The following is a 19,521-nucleotide window of genomic DNA, read 5'->3' as shown; positions in this document are numbered from 1 at the left end:
CTCCTCTGGATTTGCTTTACTAGTTTGGTACTCTTCCTAGATTGTGACACACACTACTGAACATGGTGTTCTGGAAGGGGTCTTAAAGTGCCAGAGTCTAGCAGAACAACTGCCTCCTCCTTTTCTAGGTGCTAAGCCTCTTAACACAGCTGGGAGTTGCAGTAGCTGTCCCAGCTGCCATGGCACTCTCCTGCCAGTTCACTAACACCCCCAGATCCTTTTCAGATGAACTGCTATCTAGCCACACCTTCCCCCATCCTTCACTTGTGTGAGTAATTTTTTTAAACCCTTAACTTCTGAGCTAGAATGGATACCAAGTATCAGTTCCAAGACAGAAGAGTGGTAAGGCCTAGGCAACTGGGGTGAAGTGGCTTGCCCATGGTCACACAGCTTTGATATGTCTGAGACTAGATTTGAACCCAGGACTTCCCAACTCCAGGAATGGTTCTCTATCCACTGAGCCACCTAACTGCCCCAGGTAATTTTTTTTAATCCAAGGATAAGACTTAATATTTACATTCATCACATTTCATTTCATAAGACCTGGCCCAGTATTGTTCTAGCCTGTTGAGATTTTTTTGGATCCTGGCTTTTATCCAACACCATTTGCTATTCCTTCCAGATCTATGTCATTGGCAAAGTTGATAAGCTCACCACCTATTTCTTCATTTAAGTCAATAATTTTGGCATAGGACCAAGGATAGATCCCCTGGGGTGCTCTACTAAAAGCCCACCCCAACTTGACATTTACTTGTTAATTGCTACTCTTTGGGTCTAACTAGTTCTGACTCACCTAATTATACTGTTATGTAGCCCATATCCCCTTTTCTTATTCACTAGGATATCATGAGAAACTGTCAAATATTTTACTGAAATATAGGTATACCATGTATATGACATCTCCCTTCCCTACTAGTCTAGCAGTCGCATCAGAAAAGGAAACAAGGGTCATCTGGCATAACCTGTTTTGCATGAAGTCATGCTCGCCTATGGTGGTTACCACTGACCTTTCTAGACACTCAGGAAGCATCCCATTAGTAATAAGTTCTAGAATTTTGACTAGAACCCAAGTCAAGCTAACCAATCATCCTCAGACTCTATTACTCCTCCTTTTTTTGAAATTCAAGATAGCATTTGCCCTTCTCTTGGCCTTTAGTGCCTCTCCCATTGCCAACCATCTTTCACAGATTACTAAAAATTATGAAGTAATTATACCTGCTAACTTGGTACTGTATGGAGTCCTTTTTCTGTGCCTAATGATTCAAATTTAATGAAAAGGCAGTTGTCTTACCATTTCCTCATTAATCTTGAGTCTCAACTCCCTTTTAACCATATTTGATCCATTCTTCCCATTTTTGTCAGCAGAGAAAACAAAAGCAAAATAAGAATTGAGTAGTTCTTCCTTCTCTCAGCTATTCTTCTTCTTCCATTCATCCCTAGAAGTGATGCTATCCTCTTTGTGAGTTTCCTTATTCCCACAACATAGCTTAGAAAAAAATAGAGGGAATGGGGGGAGCTGGGTGGCTCAGTGGATTGAGACAGAGGCCTAGGTTCAAATCTGGCCTTAGACACTTCCTAGCTGTGTGACCCTGGGCAAACCACTTAACCCCCATTGTCTAGCTCTTACCACTCTTCTGCCTTGGAACCAATACATAGTATTAATTCTAAGATGAAAGGTTAAAAAAAATAAGGGAAGGTAGAGTAGTAAAAAGAGAGTTAGATTTGCAATCAAAAGACCCAAGTCAGAGCTCCAGCTCACTCTTAATAGCTGTGTGAACTTAGGTAACTTTTGTCCTTGGTTTCTTCATCTGTATAATGGGGGCAACAATATTTATTTACCCTACCCTCCTCACAGGGTTGTGTTGGGGAAAGACAAAACCGTTAACTGTAAAATATTAGAGAAATGTAAGTTATTATTAACCACTATCTAGAACAAGAACCCTGGTTTCCAGTAGTCATAAGTTATACTACTCTTGGGCCAGGCCCACCCCTACCAAGGGTAAGTAGGCTCTATTGACTCTTGCTGGGGTTTTGCAGGGAAGTGAAGGAATTCGAGGACCCTCAGGCATGCCAGGACCTCCAGGACCTCCCGGACCCCCTGGCATACAGGTAAGGGCTTCACTCGTCCCAGGATACCTGGGGGAAGGGAGCAGCTTCATTCCCTGTGGCCTTCACCAATCCTGTGCCTGTCCTGGGCACGTGGAACACTTAACGTCTCTCTACTTTTCAGGGTCCTGCTGGCCTAGAGGGGCTAGACGGAAAGGATGGGAAACCTGGTTTGAGGGTAAGATGAAGATGGTGGATAAGACAGACTGGGAAGTTTTGTGGTCAGACTTCCTCCCTCATTCCAGTCCCTACCAAAAAATAAAGTCTTAGAACCCTCTAGATGTTGGGGTTTAATCATGACAAGAATCCTCTGCCTTTGGCAAAGCCATAGATTCCAGAGGCTCCATTTCTTTCCTGATCTCCCTGGTGAGAGCTTCGGCTGTCCTTAGGCACCTGGAAGTTCCTGTTTTTCTGAGGCTTTTTGGTCCTCCCAGAAACCAAGACAAGAAGCAAGATGAATGATTGCCTAAGTTACCAAAGAAACCAGACAGTGAGGCGCAACAAGATCAGGCTGCAGGCTTCAAAGGCCTGGAACAAACCCCATCTCCTTGTGTCTGGTTTTACTGGGCTTCCATCAGAGAAGTGGGACGTGGGATGGAATCCTAAAGCATTACAACTGCGAGGGACCTCAAAATTCATGTAGACCAGCTGCTTGCCTCCTTTATAGACGGGGAAACTGGGCCCCAGCCAGAAGAGATTTAGCCAGAGGGAGGGAATGGCAAAGCCAGGGCCAGGACCCCAGTCCTTTGATGCCTAGTCAAGGCTCAAGTCATTGTCCATTTATCTCCCATTCAACACTCCACGTCCCCTTCATCCAGGAGTGTGGGAAGGGAGGGGGTTTCTGACCCTCACAGGGCAGACATAACTGGGCCAGACCTCTGTCCTGATACCCTTGTTCTCTTTCCTTAGGGGGACCCTGGTCCTCCTGGACCCCCAGGACTCATGGGGCTTCCGGTAAGTTGAAATGCACAATAAAATCAGGCCACTTAGAATGAATGGATCTCTGCAGAAGGAAGCTTGAAGTAAAGGCCGGAGGTCTCCACTCAAAGACTTCCTAAGAAGGGAAGCCATGGGCTCTGGCCTTTCTGCCTCCATCTACTTGTTGCATTCAGAGCCACAAGACATGATTCTAGATTTTGCTGTTTAATGAAAGAGTACACAGAAGAAGGTCTTCCTCTTATTTGAGAATGACCTCTCTTTTTTTCCCAGGGATTCAAGGGAAAAACAGGACATCCAGGCCTCCCTGGGCCCAAGGTGAGTAGTGGGGTGTCCCTTCCTGTTGGGAGTTCTTACGCTCTCCCTGGTGACCTGACACTGGGTAGAGGTGCCAGCCAACCCAAGAATGCCCATTGTCATCCTTTAGGCATTCTAGATCTCTCTGCCCCCTTCTTCCCACCATGCCACATGCAGCTCTAAGGCCTAGAATAGTCCCTGCTGCTTCCCTCACTGGCCCCAGCCCACAGGAGTCCCCTTCTGGAGGCTCTGGCCAGGGCTGACCATTGCCAATGACACGTGGCTTCTGAGGGAGGCCCATGACACACGGGCCTGGGGGCTCCAGCCGCTCTCTTCTCTTCCAGGGTGACTGTGGTAAACCAGGTCCTCCTGGCAGCAATGGACGACCGGGATCTGAGGTAAGGCCTGGCTCTGTTCTGCCAAACTGTTTGAATGCCAGCATTCTCCGGAGGCACCGAGTACGTCTAGCCCTCCAAGGTAGCACTTACCCAGACCCAGAGCCCTCGGCTTCCAGGCTCTCAGCGGCCTGAACTCGGCTGTTCCCGGGCCCAGCTGCCCAGCCTACTGTCGTCATTCCGCCTTGCCCCCTCTCGCCTCGTCTTTGACGATTTCGCCCATCTAATCCAGCGCTGGCCGTCGCAAGGGGAATTTGCCTGGTCTCTTGCACACATCCCTCTGATGTACGGTGTAGGAGAAGAATTAGCTGTGGGTGCGAATTAACTCTCCCGTTTCTTCCCTTTCCCTTGTCCTGTAGGGTGATCCTGGCCCCATGGGGCCACAGGGAAGACCCGGACCCCCCGGTCATGCGGTAAGTTGGCAGAGAGGAGAGGGTCCTAGCCTTGAGGGGGAGGGGGGTCAGCAGTAACATCATGGCAACATGGACCGCTGATGGGGCCCCCGGGTGGGATGGTTCCGAGGCAGCGGCCATTAAAAGCGCTTCGCTTCTTCTTCAGCCTCCCCAGTTATATAAATATAAATAAGCAGTGGGGTTCGGGCTGGGAAGGTTCCCTTTTTCTAAGGGTACCCACAAGACGGGCACTCAGGAGCTCAGCGCTGTCCTGCTACTTCTCAGGCCTTGTGCTGGTACGGGGGGCGTCTTGTAGAGTGAGAGAGCAATAACGTGGCTTTCCAGAAGCTCAGCGTTGAGGAGGGAGATGAAACACGTATGCAATCGGACCCCAATAACAATTCTAAGAAGTCCAGACTCTCCAGGAGCCTGCGGCTGGGGTAGAAGCCCTCTCATCCCCTAAGAGACTCCTGCTCAGAGGCTGCGCCTAAACTGCCACTCACTCGAGTCTCACCAGCCCAACTGAATGGTTTTCTATAAGCACCGCAGGGCAAGCCCGAGTCCCTCAGCCGATCTTGACAGGCTTCCCGTCAGGTCAAGTCAAGTCAAGTCAGAAAGCATTTCCTGAGCCTTTACTATGTGCCAGGCACATATCCATGGGCTAAGTGCCGGGAATACCAATACAAGGGGAAAGAAAGACAGTCCTTGTCCTTAAAGAGCTCCCATTCTAAAAGAGAGACCACACAGAAAAGAGAGCTGGAAAGGGTTGGGGGCCCCAGTGTGGACGGCCCGTGGGATGAGTCAGCAGAGGAAGGCACGGCCGCTGAGCCCCGACTGTCTCCTGAAACTGGGGCTGCTGGGAGGAACGCGTGCAGCCGAGGGAGAGGGGACTTCCAGGGGGAGACTCAGTCCTTCAGGGCTGGAATGAGTTCCCAGGATTCTTGGAGAGGAGTCGGCAGAGCAGCCCAAGACAGTGCCCCAGGCTTGGACTGATGTGTTCTCGCCTGCTAAAGGCTTCAAGATCTAGTTGCATCTTGAAATGTTGAGGTAATTGTCTAGACTGACCTCCACCCTTACAGAGCAAGCGGCGTAATGTTATTATACTCATGAGGGTACAAAAGCGAGCACCTAGGGCAGTCGGGATGGAGAGGTCACTTCCTTTTCTGGGGGGTGTCGTGAAATTGGCCATCTATTAAAGGATGGGGAAGGATTTCATCAATCATTGAACAAAGTGGTGAGGGGTCCCATGTGCCAGTCTTTATGCAAAGCAAGATTTTTCAAATATTCCCTCAAGGGAAGAGGTTGTTTGCCCCCTCTTCCCCCCGAGAAACAATGCCGACATATATAAGCACATGCAGAATAAACCCAAAGTGATTGCAAGATAGCTTTAAGGGAGAATCCTAGCAATGGGAGGACCAGAGAAGGCTTCAGGGAGCTAGTGGGGCTTGAGCTGAGTCCTGAAGAGACTTGGAGAGGAGGGAGAGCATTCCAGGCCTAGGAGATGGCAACTACAAAGGCACCCAAAGAAGAGGTAAGTGCTAGGCATGAGGGACACAGAGAGGGTCCCTTGGGCCAGATGGCAAAATAGGACTGGAAATACAGGTTGGGTTCAGGTTGTGAACCCAAACAAGAGGGAGCTCGGTGACTCAGTGGATTGAGAGTCAGGCTCAGAGATGGGAGGTCCTGGGTTCAAAGCTGGCCTCAGACACTTCGCAGCTGTGTGACCCTGGGCAAGTCACTTAACCCCCATTGCCTAGCCCTTACTGCTCTTCTGCCTTAGAACCAACACACAGTATTGGTTAAAAAAAGAGAGAGAGAGTTTATATCTTACACTAGTAGCAATAGTGAGCCACTGAGGTTTGCTGAACAGAGGTGACAAGGTCAGATTTGCATTAGAGGACCTCTGGATGGCATTTGTATGGAGGGCAGACTGAAGAGGCGTGAGGCAGGGGGACAATTAGGAGGCCATTTTGACATGGCAGAAATGTATAGGACAGCAGACAGGTTGGTTCTGCCCCTGGTTACCTTTTGGACCTTTAGCAAGTTCCTTATTTGGGCTTTTTACACAATCTGTACAATGAGAGAACTGAGCCCAGATAGCTTCTGAGGCCCCTTCCAGCCTCGATGTTGTCCAGTTCTCTGGTCAGAGCTTAGGTGAAACTAGTCAGGAGAGACTTAGTACAATAATCCAGTTAAACAATGAGAGTAAAACAGAGGACAGCCGGAACAGAGATGGAGAGGGTGGATTCGAGACACTGTCAGCACTTCGCCTCAAGCCACCAGCATTCAGCCTTCTCCTTATTTCCTGATGCTTCTTGGACCTTGGCTGCCACCTTCCCCCTCCCAGGAGGAGGAGGAGGAGGATTGTAAGGCTGATTCTGGTGGAGCAAAGGAAAGTTCCAAAGAAATTGGTATAATGAAGAAAGCAGCGAATTTGGAGAAAAGACCCGAATTCTAGTCCTACTTCTTTTCCTTCCAAGCTGGGTCATCTTGGGCAAGTGACCGCTGCTTCTTCATCTGTGAAATGAAAAGAGTTGTATCCGAGGACCTTTAAATTCCCTTCCAGCTGTAAATCCCATAATTGGTTTTCTTACTTGAACTCGCTGACTTGGGCTCAACGGTAGTCTCTTTTCCAAATGGATAAGCCAATTCTGACCCAGCCTGCTTCCCAGGAAGACAATGAGGAGGAAGTCCCAGATTTAGGAAATAGGAAGCAGTTCTTTTTTTAGCCACAGCCATGTTAGGTATTGTTTTCATTACCATCAGTGCCTTCCTTTCCATTGCTGGGCTATGGAGTGTTCCTGTGAGCCTTCCCAGCTGGCCTTTTCCATCCCAATTCGTTCTTTCTCTGTCTCTCCCTAGGGTCCCCCTGGTTCTCCTGGTCAGCCTGGGCCTTCTGGGATCAGTGGAATTGTAAGTACCAATTACTCCTGTTCATTTTCCCTCCCAGTAGGCCTGCCTAGCTCAACCATGAATAGAGGGAAGAAGAAACCTTTTGTCCCCATTCCACGCCATCTGGTGTCAGCCTCTGGGGTACCTCTGCTCCCCAATGCATGCATATTCAATCTCACACACACATATGCATGCATGCGTGCATCCATCCACTGATAGAGAAAATGGAGAAGAATGGGGAGCCCTGCACCATCTCCCCATAATTACTCATTAGAAAATGGAAGGAATAGGAGTGGGACTTAGTGAATGTTCATGAAACGTTTTCTCCCTTCTTGTCTCTTCTCTTCTCCAGGGACTCAAAGGAGATCGGGGAGCCCCAGGAGACAGAGGTCTTGTAGGTCTTCCAGGTGAACCTGGCTCCCCTGGGCACCCTGGACCCCCAGTAAGTACCTGGCTGGGAAAGGGCCATGTGACCGCTGAGAAGTAAGGGTCCAGTTCATCTCTTAGTCTTCAATACCAAGAATGTTTTGCATGAAGTTCTGACAACAACTATTACCAGAATAAGGGAAGCTGGACAGGGCCCATGCAGTCAGGCTTTTTCTTTCTTTCTTTCTTTCTTTCTTTCTTTCTTTCTTTCTTTCTTTCTTTCTTTCTTTCTTTCTTTCTTTCTTTCTTTCTTTCTTTCTTTCTTTCTTTCTTTCTTTCTTTCTTTCTTTCTTTCTTTCTTTCTTTCTTTCTTTCTTTCTTTCTTTCTTTCTTTTTTTAAAGAACTCTTACCTTCTCTCTTAGAATCAATACTAAATATCAATTCTAAAGCATTCAAGTGGTAAGGGCTAGACATTTAAAGTAAGTGACCTGCCCAGGATCACACAGCTAGAAAGTGTCTGAGGCTAGATTTGAACCTGGGTTCAAAGCCAGGGGCTACCATATCCTAACCAAGTGAGAGCGCAGAAGTAGTTTCTCTGAGCCTCAGTTTCCAAGCTTTGTGCCTCCTATCTTATAGGGTTGTTGTTAGGAAAGGCCTTCATGAACTGTAAAACCTAGAAGAAACTGGAGTTGCCATAGGGATATAAAGGCAGATCCACGACCCAGTGTGCACCAAGGCCTGGGCTGGGCAGGCGTGTCACCAAGAACAGAAAAGGCATTTTCCCCTTATTCCTGGAGAGCTCCCAGTCCAAGGGAGAGATCCTTCGCTTGATGTGTTCTGCTGTTTCTAACTGTGGAAAACCTTTACAGACAGTGAACTAACAGTAAACATTTGGGCGTTGCCACTGCTCTCTGGGCTACATAACTTTTCCTGGCCTCTGGGCCACTGGCCTCTCTTGGTACTTTCAGTAATCTTAACTCTCAGAAAGGCAATAGTGGTTCCATGAACCTTTAGAATTAGGAACCCAGAAAACACTGGGGCCTCTGCTGGAATCCCTAGGCAGCAGCCTGATAGCATATGAACGAGCCCACCATGCTCGGATCCACCAAACCATCAGTCATTCTGTCAACAAGGCATTATTAAATGTTTACTCTGTGCCTGGCACAGAAAGGCAAAGCAGAGTCCCGCTCTCACGGAGCATGGAGACGCCGTAGAAATCACGAGACGTACAAGATGTAGATATTGGAAATGGGGAGTCGTTTTAGAAGGAAAGCCCTAGCAGTGGGGGCAAAAGGGACCGGGAAAGGCCACGTGAAGAATGTGGGATTGGAGCGGAGTCTTAAAGGAAGCCAGGAAGCCAAGGCGAGAAGGAAAACCATTCCAGGCATGGAGTTTGGGATTCCAGCCCGACAGCCTTCCTTGTCAGTGAATGGGCCCATGTGTCATGCAACCCCACATCACACACGGGGAGGGAGAGCTGATAGGAAGATGACCTCGGGCATGCGTTAGGCTCCTTAACCATAGCGGTACCCTGCCGTGGCAAATGAATCATAGACTCACACACTGAGCAGGAACCTCCTCCCCAAGCAGGTGATCGTTGACATTTTGTTTGAATTTATCCAATGAGGCCCTGCCCCCCTACAGCAGCCTACTCCACTTTTGAAGAGCTAGAATTTGGGGGTCCTATATTAAATGGGAATCTGTCTCTCTAGAAGCTTTTCCTTTTGCTCTTATTTTTGGCTTTCAGGAGCCAAACAAGAGTCTCATATTTCTTCCAAATAGCACCCCTTTAGACACATGCCTCTGCAGTGTTCACCACACTAAATCTCCCCAATCCTGTTTTTTTTTTTCTTTAACCCTTACCTTCTGTCTTGGAGTCAATACTGTGTATTGGCTCCAAGGCAGAAGAGTGGTAAGGGCTAGGCCATGGGGGTCAAGTGACTTGCCCAGGGTCACACAGCTGGGAAGTGTCTGAGACCAGATTTGAACCCAGGACCTCCCATCTCTAGGCCTGGCTCTCAATCCACTGAGCCACCCAGCTGCCCCCCCCCATCCTGTTAACAAATCTTTGTACGGCATGGTTTTAGTCTCATCCTGGTCACCCCCCTCTGAACACATTTGCCCTTGTTCTTTCTCAAATGTGGCACCTAGAACTCAACACAGGCATTGAGCTGAGGTCTGACCAGAGCGGAAGGCTACCGTCTCCCTTGTTTGGGATAACCCATAAGCATTTAATAAGCCCTTCCTGTGGGCCAATCATTGGAGCAGGTGTTGAGGGTAAAAAGTAAAAAATGAAGCAGTCGCTGCTAGTAAGGAATTGTCATTCTCTCTGGGCAGAAGGGTGGATAAATGGGTACATTGCGATAGACAGGAATCGTGAAGGGAGAAGGCTTTAGCCTCTGGGGGAACCCGGGAGGACCTTCTGCCGAAGAGGGTGGTAGAGCTGAGTCTTGAAGGAAGTCAGGGATTCCAAGAGACAGCCAGGAAGAAGAAGAGATCGTTTCAGACAGGAGGGACAGCGTGGCAGTGTCATGGATGAGGAAGAGGGAGCAGGGATCGGTCAGGCTAGACGGTAGAATGAGTGAGGTCATATGAGAGCTGACCGGAAAGATGGGGAAGGGTTAGGGGGTGAAGACCTTTGAGCGACAAATGGAGGCATTTATGTTTAAACCCAGGCAGCCACTAGAATGTATTGAGTAGGAGACCAGCGTGGTCAGATAAGTCACCTGCGCTCTCCCTCCCAGCTTCATGTCATAAGCAAATTTAAGAAGTAGGGAGCAGGCCTGGGGCCCTGGGCTTTGGCTCCGCCTGGCCAAGCTCTTCCTCGGGACCGGGAGGGGTGGCCTGGGCCGGCTCCTGACTCTACCTTTACTCTTGTGCTCAGGGTGAGCCTGGATCGGATGGAGCGACGGGCAAAGAGGTACTGTAGCGACGGCTCCTCCCCCGCCCCCTCTCCTCCCCCTGTCTTGCTCAGCCTCCCTCTTCTAGGCCACTCACCACCAGAACTCTGCCAGCAGACTCAAACCCCAGCTCTTGCTCTGAGGCCGCTTCTTGGAGTCCACACTCGGCCTTCTTCCTCCCATCGAGGTCTTCGAACTCTCACTGAGACCAGGGCCACTGGCTCACCTATGCTGCAATGCCTCTCCCCAGCATGCTTTCTTTTGGCTCCCTTAACGATGTCTGTCTCCTGATCCTTGACTTTTGTTTTCTTCCAGGGACCCCCTGGGAAACCAGGACCTTATGGCCCTGTTGGCCCAAAGGTAAGAGCAGAGCTCGTTATGACTTCTGTCCTAGGGGGAGGAGCCATCCCAGGGCACCTGTGGCCTGGGCGAGAAGAGCTGCGGGGTCAGACGCCTGGGCATCAGGCAGACGTAGCAGAGCAGTGCTCTGCCATTACGGCAGCTTCAGTGGCCAGAGACAGGTCAAGAGGCAAGAGAGAAAGGCCTGAGGAAAACCTTGGGCCAGGTCCTGCTCCACCCAGGCCCACGTGGAGGATCTATATTGGCCTAGGCTCGGAAGGGGACAGGCATTCCTCAGCTTTCGTATTGACAAGGAGCTTCCTTTCCTCTGCAGGGTGACCCTGGGTCAGCAGGACAGAAAGGCCAGCCTGGAGAGAAGGGGAGAGCTGGCATGCCAGGAGGACCTGGCAAGAGTGGCTCCATGGGCCCTGTCGGGCCACCAGGGCCTTCTGGTGAGAGGGGTCACCCGGGTTCTCCGGGGCCCGCTGGAAGCCCAGGGCTGCCTGGACTGCCTGGAACAATGGTAAGGAGGAAGGAGGGCTGGCTCTGTGAGTGTGGTGGGATCGAGCAGAAAGATTTGGGGCAGAGCATGGAAGTATCTGGCGAGCTCTTCTTTAATTGGTGGAGGGAAGGAAGCTCCCAGCAAGGCTAGAAGTAAGGGTCCCCAGTGAAATGTTGCCTCTCAATACCACAAAGTAGCTACTCATTTAAAAGAAAAACATGATCCGAAGAAGCCTGAAATGAGGTCTCTCTCTTTCTCCCCTTCTCCTTGTCTGTCTGTCTGTCTGTATCTCTCTTTCTCCCTTCTCCTTGTCCCTGTCTCTCTCTCTGTCTCTCTCCCTCTCTCTGTCTCTGTCTGTTTCTCTCTCTGTCTCTGTCTCTCTCTTTCTCCCTTCTCCTTGTCCCTGTCTCCCTCTCTCTGTCTCTCTCCCTCTCTCTGTCTCTGTCTGTTTCTCTCTCTGTCTCTGTCTCTCTCTTTCTCCCTTCTCTTTGTCCCTGTCTCTCTCTCTGTCTCTCTCCCTCTCTCTGTCTCTGTCTGTTTCTCTCTCTGTCTCTGTCTCTCTCTTTCTCCCTTCTCTTTGTCCCTGTCTCTCTCTCTGTCTCTCTCCCTCTCTCTGTCTCTGTCTGTTTCTCTCTGTGTCTCTGTCTCTCTCTTTCTCCCTTCTCCTTGTCCCTGTCTCCCTCTCTCTGTCTTTCTCCCTCTCTCTGTCTCTGCCTGTTTCTCTCTCTGTCTCTCTCTTTCTCCCTTCTCCTTGTCCCTGTCTCTCTCTGTCTCTCTGTCTCTCTCTTTCTCCCTTCTCCTTGTCCCTGTCTCTCTCTGTCTCTCTCTTTCTCCCTTCTCCTTGTCCCTGTCTCTCTCTGTCTCTCTCTTTCTCCCTTCTCCTTGTCCCTGTCTCTCTCTGTCTCTCTCTTTCTCCCTTCTCCTTGTCCCTGTCTCTCTCTCTGTCTCTCTCCCTCTCTCTGTCTCTGTCTCTCTCTCTGTCTCTGTCTCTCTCTTTCTCCCTTCTCCTTGTCCCTGTCTCTCTCTCTGTCTCTCTCTGTCTCTCTCCCTCTCTCTGTCTCTGTCTGTTTCTCTCTCTGTCTCTCTCTTTCTCCCTTCTCCTTGTCCCTGTCTCTCTCTGTCTCTCTCTTTCTCCCTTCTCCTTGTCCCTGTCTCTTTCTGTCTCTCTCTTTCTCCCTTCTCCTTGTCCCTGTCTCTCTCTCTCTCTCCCTCTCTGTCTCTCTGTCTCTGTTTCTCTCTCTCTCTGTGTCTCTCTCCCTTCTCCTTGTCCCTGTCTCTCTCTCTCTGTCTCTGTCTGTTTCTCTCTCTGTCTCTGTCTCTTTCTTTCTCCCTTCTCCTTGTCCCTCTCTGTCTCTTTCTCCCTTCTCCTTGTTCCTGTCTCTCTCTCTGTCTCTCTCCCTCTCTCTGTGTCTCTGTCTCTGTTTCTCTCTCTCTCTGTCTCTCTCCCTTCTCCTTGTCCCTGTCTCTCTCTTTCTCCCCTTCTCCTTGTCTGTCTCTCTTTGTCTCTCTTTCTCCCCCACCCCACTCTCTCTGTCTCTGCCTCTATCTCCCTCTCTGTCTCCTCTCACTCCCTCTCTTTCTCTGTCTTACAGGCCGATGTGGTGAATTATGATGAAATCAAGAGATTCATCAGACAGGAGATCATCAAAATGTTTGATGGTAACTGATCATGTATGGCGGTCAGGGTGGGAGAGGGGAACCGCTTCAACCTTTCCCCTTTCCCCAGGCCACCCTCTGCTGGCCTGCAGTAGCACTCCCCTTGGAGCTGTCAAGGAGTGGGTGGGCTTGATTGATATTGTTCAGCTCTTCCCCTTCGGGATCTGGGACTTCCCTCATCTGGATGCAGCTTATAGCCAGGCCCTGTCTGCTTCTCCTGTGGGAGGGACTCTTCTCCAGGGTCTGCCCCAGGGTCCACCCAAATGTTCTGGAGGCCTTCCTCGATTCCCCCTATCATTCTCTGCCTAAAATCTCTTGCCCTCATCAGGTGACCAGACCACCATCTTTGTTCAGTTCCACTCTTCCCAAATCACCTCTTTTCCCCCTGGCTCTCCTTCAGAACTCTTTTGCAGCCGGTTCACATCCACCCACTCCCTCTACTTCTCCATGGCCCTGGGTGTGACTGCAGAACCTGTTGTCCTCCATCTCTCACAGCCATATAAGGATGAATGAGGAAGCCCCCTCCTTGGTTGTTAATAACCACCATCTCCAGGGCCTTCAAGGTTCTCCGAAGGGCTTGTCCTCTAATCCCATGATCTGTGTAGTCCAAGTGTGACCCGATTTTGCCATTGAGCAAAGAGGCCCAGGAAGAGGAAGAAAACTGCCAGGGTCACCCAGCCAAGAAGCAGCAAACAGGGCTTGGAGCCAGGTCCTTCTGACTCCAGGCTGCCTTCCTGGAGACGGGGTTCTTCACTTAAAATCTTCTTGAACACACAAGGTGTGGGAGGAATTCTAAGCAGAAGCTTCTATGAGACGGCCGGCATGGACACCCCAGCTTTGCCTCTCCTATTCTCCTCCCTCACCAGGGAAGGCAGGAGGTGCACCACACCGTCTCCTGGTCACCTCGTACAATGTTAAGTAATAACCTCCCTCGTGTTCTTCTTACATCCAAATGAAGGTCCCTCGTGCTGCATTTACCTCCCTTCTTCTGAAGTCTGGAGAGCTGGAGGCTAAAGTCTTCTCTGGGAACTCTCCAGATTGATCCACAGAGCAGAAGGGACTTTGGAACCCAGAATGTCAGAGCTCTCATCTAGTTCTTCCCCCTCACTCTACAGAGGAGTAAAAGGAATAAATAATGTTGGGCCAGCTCCCTTATCTTATTCCCTCTCCTACTCTCTCTTTAAAGCCGTTTCCATTGATCGCCACTTCACAAATGTCTGCAGTGCCCCCAGGATGTGTTGCCACCAAAAATGATCAGGGCTCTCAAGTGCAGCTCAGGGAGTGACTGCAAATGACAAGCTTTGGTCCTTTCTCACAGAGCGTATGGCTTACTACACGTCCAGGATGCAGTTCCCCGTGGAGATGGCTGCGGCTCCTGGCCGGCCAGGGCCCCCAGGAAAGGACGGGCCTCCAGGCCGACCAGGCTCTCCAGGCTCTCCTGGGCTTCCAGGACAGATCGGCAGAGAAGGCCGGCAGGGCTTGCCGGGAATGAGAGGTAGCTTTGCCTGGGATGCGCATAGATTCTTTGGAGATGTCCAAGCCCAGTCCCCAATTCCCCGAACCCTTGACAAAAGGGGTTAGCATCTTGCAGATTTTATTTTATTTTTTAACTCCCTTCTGTCTTTTTTTTATTTAAATTTTTTTATTTTATTTAATCAATTTAGAACATTATTCCTTGGTTACAAGAATCATATTCTATCCCTCCCTCCCCTACCCCCGTAGCCGATGTGCAATTCCACTGTAACCCCCTTCTGTCTTAACAACTCTAAGAAGTTTAAAGGTTAAGCAAAAGACTTACCCAGGGTCACACACCTAAGAAACGTCCGAGGCCACATTTGAATCCAGATCCTCCTAACTCCAGGCCTGGCCCTCTATCCACTGGGCCACCTAGATTTTAAACCCAGCAGATCTGATTTGGACGTGCTTCCCTTCCCGCTTTGTGCCAATCCTCCTTAGGCATCTCATCTTTTCAATTTGTTGAGAGCAGGAGAGGCCCCTCTCCCTGTCCGTGACTCTGTGAGCATATGTGTGAGTACGTGTGTGTATGTGTGTGATGGAGAGGAGCGTCAATGTGCAGTTCTGAGGAGTACATGTGAATAAAGTACATAAGAGTGTCTGTGTGAGTCTGTAGAGCTGTACCGGCCCGGCCAGCCTGGTGTAACACTTTCCCATGCAGGTAGGTCTTCTTACTTTCATTGCCCTTGTTTCAGGGATGCCCGGGACCAAAGGCGAAAAAGGAGACACTGGCATTGGCGTTGCTGGAGAAAGCGGTCTCCCTGGCCCTCCAGGTAAAAGGAGGCAGCAGTAGCGGATGGGGCTGGGGGCAGGTGATTGTCCTGGACCGTGCGGGGCCTCCTCCCTTCCTAGGGCGACTTCTTTCATCACACCTAGGGAGAATTTCACACAGTCACGGCTCAGGCCATCACCCTGCACTCACTGAGTGCCCACAGTGCCCAGAGCCTTTGCCCAGGAGCCAATGATCTGACTCATTTGAATAATAGACTCACCCTTATTTACTTACCAATTTCATATCTACTAAGAGTAAGGAGGATAAAAAAATGAATAAGACCATTTCCTGCCTTTAAGGGAGGCAAGGAGTTCATCTACAAAGCTGGGGGTGAAGGTGCAAAGCACAGACGATGCAGAGGAAGGGGCAGAGGGAAATGAGCATTATACAAGTCCCTTCCCTTTCTGTAGGAATAAGCTGGCAAAGCACACTCTCCTCTGCGCAGCCTGGAGGAGGAGGTAGTACAAGTGCCATCACCCCCATTTTACAAGAGAGAAACTGAGGCTCAGGGAGAAGTAACTTAGCCATCTTTATGCCTAAAAGGCATTAGAGCCAGGGTCTGAGCAATGTCTTCTGATTGGGAGTTGATGGCTCTTTGCCCACCCTTTTTCTCCAGGGAGTCAGGCAGAGGAAGCCCTTGCATTGGGTGAGAAAGGACCTGTTTCCTAATAATCTCTTCATTTTTCCCCTCCAGGACCCCAAGGACCCCCTGGGTATGGAAAGCTGGGCCCAACTGGGCCCATGGGTCAACAGGGCATTCCTGGCATACCTGGTCCCCCGGGCCCTACGGGCCAGCCGGGGAAGGCGGGCCACTGTAATCCTTCAGACTGCTTTGGTGCTATGCCCATGGAGCAGCAGTATCCACCAGTGAAAAGCATGAAGGGGCCATTTGGTTGAGATGATGTGATGGCCATCGGCATCGAGGACTCTGTTGGGACAGCCAAAGCTCTGTGGTCCTTTTGACTGGTTGTGAATGATTTTTAAGATTGCTGTTGATATTTTTTAAAGAAAACACTTCCCCCAACACACACACACACACACACACACATCTCCAATCCAAATTGGAGAGCTCACCTCTCCAATCCCATGTCTGTCATTGTTCTCTGTCAGACTGTTCCACATTCAGGAAAGGAAATCTCCCTTGTCATATGTGCTCAAGCCAGAAATAGTCTGTAATGGTGTTTCTCTGCATGGTCTGTGACTTCACATTTCCCTTTTTTTTTTTCAGCAGCTTCTCCTTTAGTTTTTCCTTATGTCTTATTCCATCAAGGCGCCTCTGAGCCTCTTGCCCTCTCCTTCTTGGGATATTTCTCAGGAGGCTTGGAAAGGCACCGAGGCTCAGCCTTCTGCGTGGCAAGGGAACGTGAGGAAGGTTCAGAAATGCCACCTCTGAAAACCATCTTGCCCTGTTGTTCGTCTCCATGAGTGGCCTGTGACCAAAGTCCTGCCTGGTGTTGCTTTCCCTGTACCTTGGAGAATGCCAGAGTTTAGTCAGCTGCCTGGCAGTGCCTTCAGGCATGTTATCTCTTCTCATCGGTTCAGTAACTCTCTGATGATTGAGGGCCTATGCAAAAGGGAGAAAGATAAGCTTATGTCTCTGGCAGAGACAACTAGGGAATGCTTGCGGGGGAAATGAGGTGGAACTTCCTGCCTGCGATAATCTCTAGCCCTGTCTTAAAAAAAAATGCTTCCGACACCCCATTTTCTGAAATGCAAAATTGCATCAGCTGGGATTCTAACTCGCTGCCTATTTCTTTTATAAGGTAACCCGAGTCTGGTTTGGAAATCAGCTTGCACCGGGCATCCCGGGGTCTCTGTCAACATGGGAGCTATCCATTTCATTTCTAAATCTGATGGGGTTTGGTGTTACATGTCTTGCCTGCCTTTGTAATAATGACCAGGTCAAAAAAAAGGCATTATATTCTATTCCTGCCCCAGCTTCATCCTTATTCATTTTCCAAATGCTTGAGCCCTCTGACCCAGTGGGCCAGTTGCCCTGAGCAAAAATAACTAGCATCAAGAAGGGTTTCCAAAGAAAGTCGCTGACCCTGACTTTCTGGAAGGTTTATGTAGTGATGGATAAACTTCAAAGGGACCCCAGAGGCAGTAAGTTCAGATACTTATCTCAATCCCTTGGAGCTTTCAAAGAGGCTGGCAAGTTGTTCCCATGAGATTTCTGCAATGCCCCTTTTCTATATGGGCCTGAAATACTGTGAGAACTGACCAGCTGGTGGCCACAAGCAGAGGTGTATTAAGATCCATCAGGTCCCTCCAAATTCCATAGTGTTTCTATTGGAACTCCGAGTACAGATGCAGCTGGCTCTTACTTCGTCCCCGTCAGGGATGCTTCATTTACATGAATTCCAGTGTGAGCTATTAAAAAACAAACACAATCTTTGCATGGAAGCGTTGGCCATGTTCTTGGATACAGGACGTGAGGAGACAGATGTTGGCGTTCCCATTGGAAGACTAACTTCCATTTGCCCAAGTGGGCTTGGGGTATGGTAGCCAAAGAAATAGAACTAAGAGGGCACCCACTGTTGTGTTGAGTAGGTTGTCCTAGAAGACTGGGCTAGAGAAACTCCACCAGGAAGCCCACAATCCATCCCCTTTCAGCTTAATAGAGAATCCCTTCCATAACAGCATGGCTCCTCACTTTCTTTAATGAGTCGTCACTGCTAGTCTATGGTAATTATTCTAGAGAGTCTAGATTTGAGTTTTTTGTGTGACGGTCTCTCTCACTGGTGTTTGAAGTTGCTGCATCACCTTGGACCACACAGGCTTGTGGGGAAGATCTGAGTTTGCCTTCACTTACTAATGTGGTCGGAGGAAAATTGGTTGAACCACTCTCAAACTTGCTCATCAGCTATTCTGGTCTGGGGTAACCCCAAGAAGGGAGCTGGTCTCTGAAAGCTTTCCTTCCCCACACTGGGGTATTCTCTTCAGTTTTGTGGTGGTTTTCTTCATCCCATCCAAACATCGAGGAGACTATGCTTGTTTGTCCCTGTTGCATGAGTTTTCCTTAAGTTGGGAAATTTGAACATTCACAGACTGCCTTATAAAATGGAGAAAAGGCTGCCAGCTGCATATAGAGAAAGGAACTAAATTTGGGGTCCTGTCCAGTTCAAATCCTTGAGTAACAATTTCCCCTATCATTGAAAACTAGCCAGATGCCTTTAAACCTTGACTTTCACTTATTGTCTGTTGACTCTTGCATGTCTGTGAGATTCCTTGTTTTAGTTGTTTGTTAATGGTTTCTGGAGAGGAAAAAAGTTTATAAATTGACTTTCCATACCCTCCCATAATGGAAGGGAAATATTGCAAAACTGCCAAGTTGTGGTGTTCTTTCTCTCTTGGTTCTTTGCCTCCACCCTCCTTTCCCCAACCTCCAAGTAGCAGTAAAAATTCTTCTGGACTCCATCTAGTTCAAGTCAGAATGAATCAATCCCCTGATAATCTAGGTGGTGGGTAATAGGATTCCTTCCTGATGCTGAGAACGGAAGCTTAGCCAGATTGTTTTATTAGGAGAGGAGGCAGTGGGACTGATCTGTCTCCAGGGGTAGTAATATTTTCCAGAGGGTGAGCCTCCTATTACCAAGTTATGCTTTAACTCTAAAAGGGTCAACCCTGGAACTTTTATTAGGCTAGTAAAGCATTCCATGGAGGCATCTGCTCAAGCCCTCCCCTTTAGCTGCCACCCACATTTCACCACCCTCCCTAGTTGAGTCTTTAGAAAAGATTTGATTGTTTCTCCTCCTGTGAGAAATTCTTTGGTCCTCCTGCCACAGCCCTCTTGAAAATAAACAACCTAAGCAGAACAAAGAGCCCTCCATGCTCCAAGAATCACTGAACAGCTGTGTGGGGGCTCTGACCTTCTGCCTGAAAGATGGCTCAGGTCCCTCCCCATCCCACTCTGGCCCTGTCCAAGGGCTTGAGGCCAGCCAGTCATCCAGTAGGGAGTTCACAGGACCATAAGCTCGGAAAATCCGAAGCCATCTGCTCCCACAGCCTTCATCTTCGAGGGACAGAAGCAGAGACCCAAAATGAGGAAGAAACTTGCCCCAGGACCACATTGCAGGTACATTTGTAGCTTTAGGCCTAGAACCTGAGATGACTGACTCCCAACCAGTTAAGAAGAACCAGGGATGGAAGGAAGCCGCCTCCTCTCCATCGTCCAGATGAAGAAACGGGCCCCAGCAGGGGAATTCCATCGTGACAAAACCAGGGTATTCAGGACTCCTGATGCTTGGCAAGTTGGAATCAGAAAGCTTTGCTTGGAAGGGACCTTAAGATCGTTCCATTCAACAGACACTAATTTGCACCCTGCTCAGCTCTGGCAGGGATAAGATGAGATTTCTGTCTTCATGGAGATCAGACAAGTTGGGCAGGCAGGAATATGGCAAACTCTGTTTACATGGTGTAAAGATTAAAACTTAGAGGAAACTGAGGCAG

The 19,521-nt window shown here is 49.4% G+C and overlaps 1 protein-coding gene across 7 annotated transcripts in view; it reads left to right on the top strand.

The window, feature by feature from the left end:
- Nucleotides 1-18,395, top strand: part of COL16A1 (collagen type XVI alpha 1 chain) — an 80,275-nt gene extending 61,880 nt beyond the window's left edge. For all 7 annotated transcript variants that reach the window (XM_056795242.1, XM_056795238.1, XM_056795239.1 and 4 more), the window contains 15 exons: nt 2,038-2,109; nt 2,231-2,284; nt 3,016-3,060; nt 3,316-3,360; nt 3,684-3,737; nt 4,094-4,147; nt 6,989-7,039; nt 7,371-7,460; nt 10,270-10,305; nt 10,601-10,645; nt 10,959-11,147; nt 12,719-12,785; nt 14,101-14,277; nt 14,993-15,070; nt 15,764-18,395. In XM_056795242.1, coding sequence (XP_056651220.1) covers nt 2,038-2,109; nt 2,231-2,284; nt 3,016-3,060; nt 3,316-3,360; nt 3,684-3,737; nt 4,094-4,147; nt 6,989-7,039; nt 7,371-7,460; nt 10,270-10,305; nt 10,601-10,645; nt 10,959-11,147; nt 12,719-12,785; nt 14,101-14,277; nt 14,993-15,070; nt 15,764-15,966 — 1,260 coding nt within the window. In that variant the 3' untranslated portion in view covers nt 15,967-18,395. The remainder of the gene's footprint in view (nt 1-2,037; nt 2,110-2,230; nt 2,285-3,015; nt 3,061-3,315; nt 3,361-3,683; nt 3,738-4,093; nt 4,148-6,988; nt 7,040-7,370; nt 7,461-10,269; nt 10,306-10,600; nt 10,646-10,958; nt 11,148-12,718; nt 12,786-14,100; nt 14,278-14,992; nt 15,071-15,763) is intronic.
- Nucleotides 18,396-19,521: the final 1,126 nt, after the last annotated feature.

This window comes from Monodelphis domestica, chromosome 4 (genome assembly GCF_027887165.1).
Source record: "Monodelphis domestica isolate mMonDom1 chromosome 4, mMonDom1.pri, whole genome shotgun sequence".
Taxonomy (NCBI): Eukaryota; Metazoa; Chordata; class Mammalia; order Didelphimorphia; family Didelphidae; genus Monodelphis; species Monodelphis domestica.
This window is presented reverse-complemented; position numbering and strand designations above follow the sequence as displayed.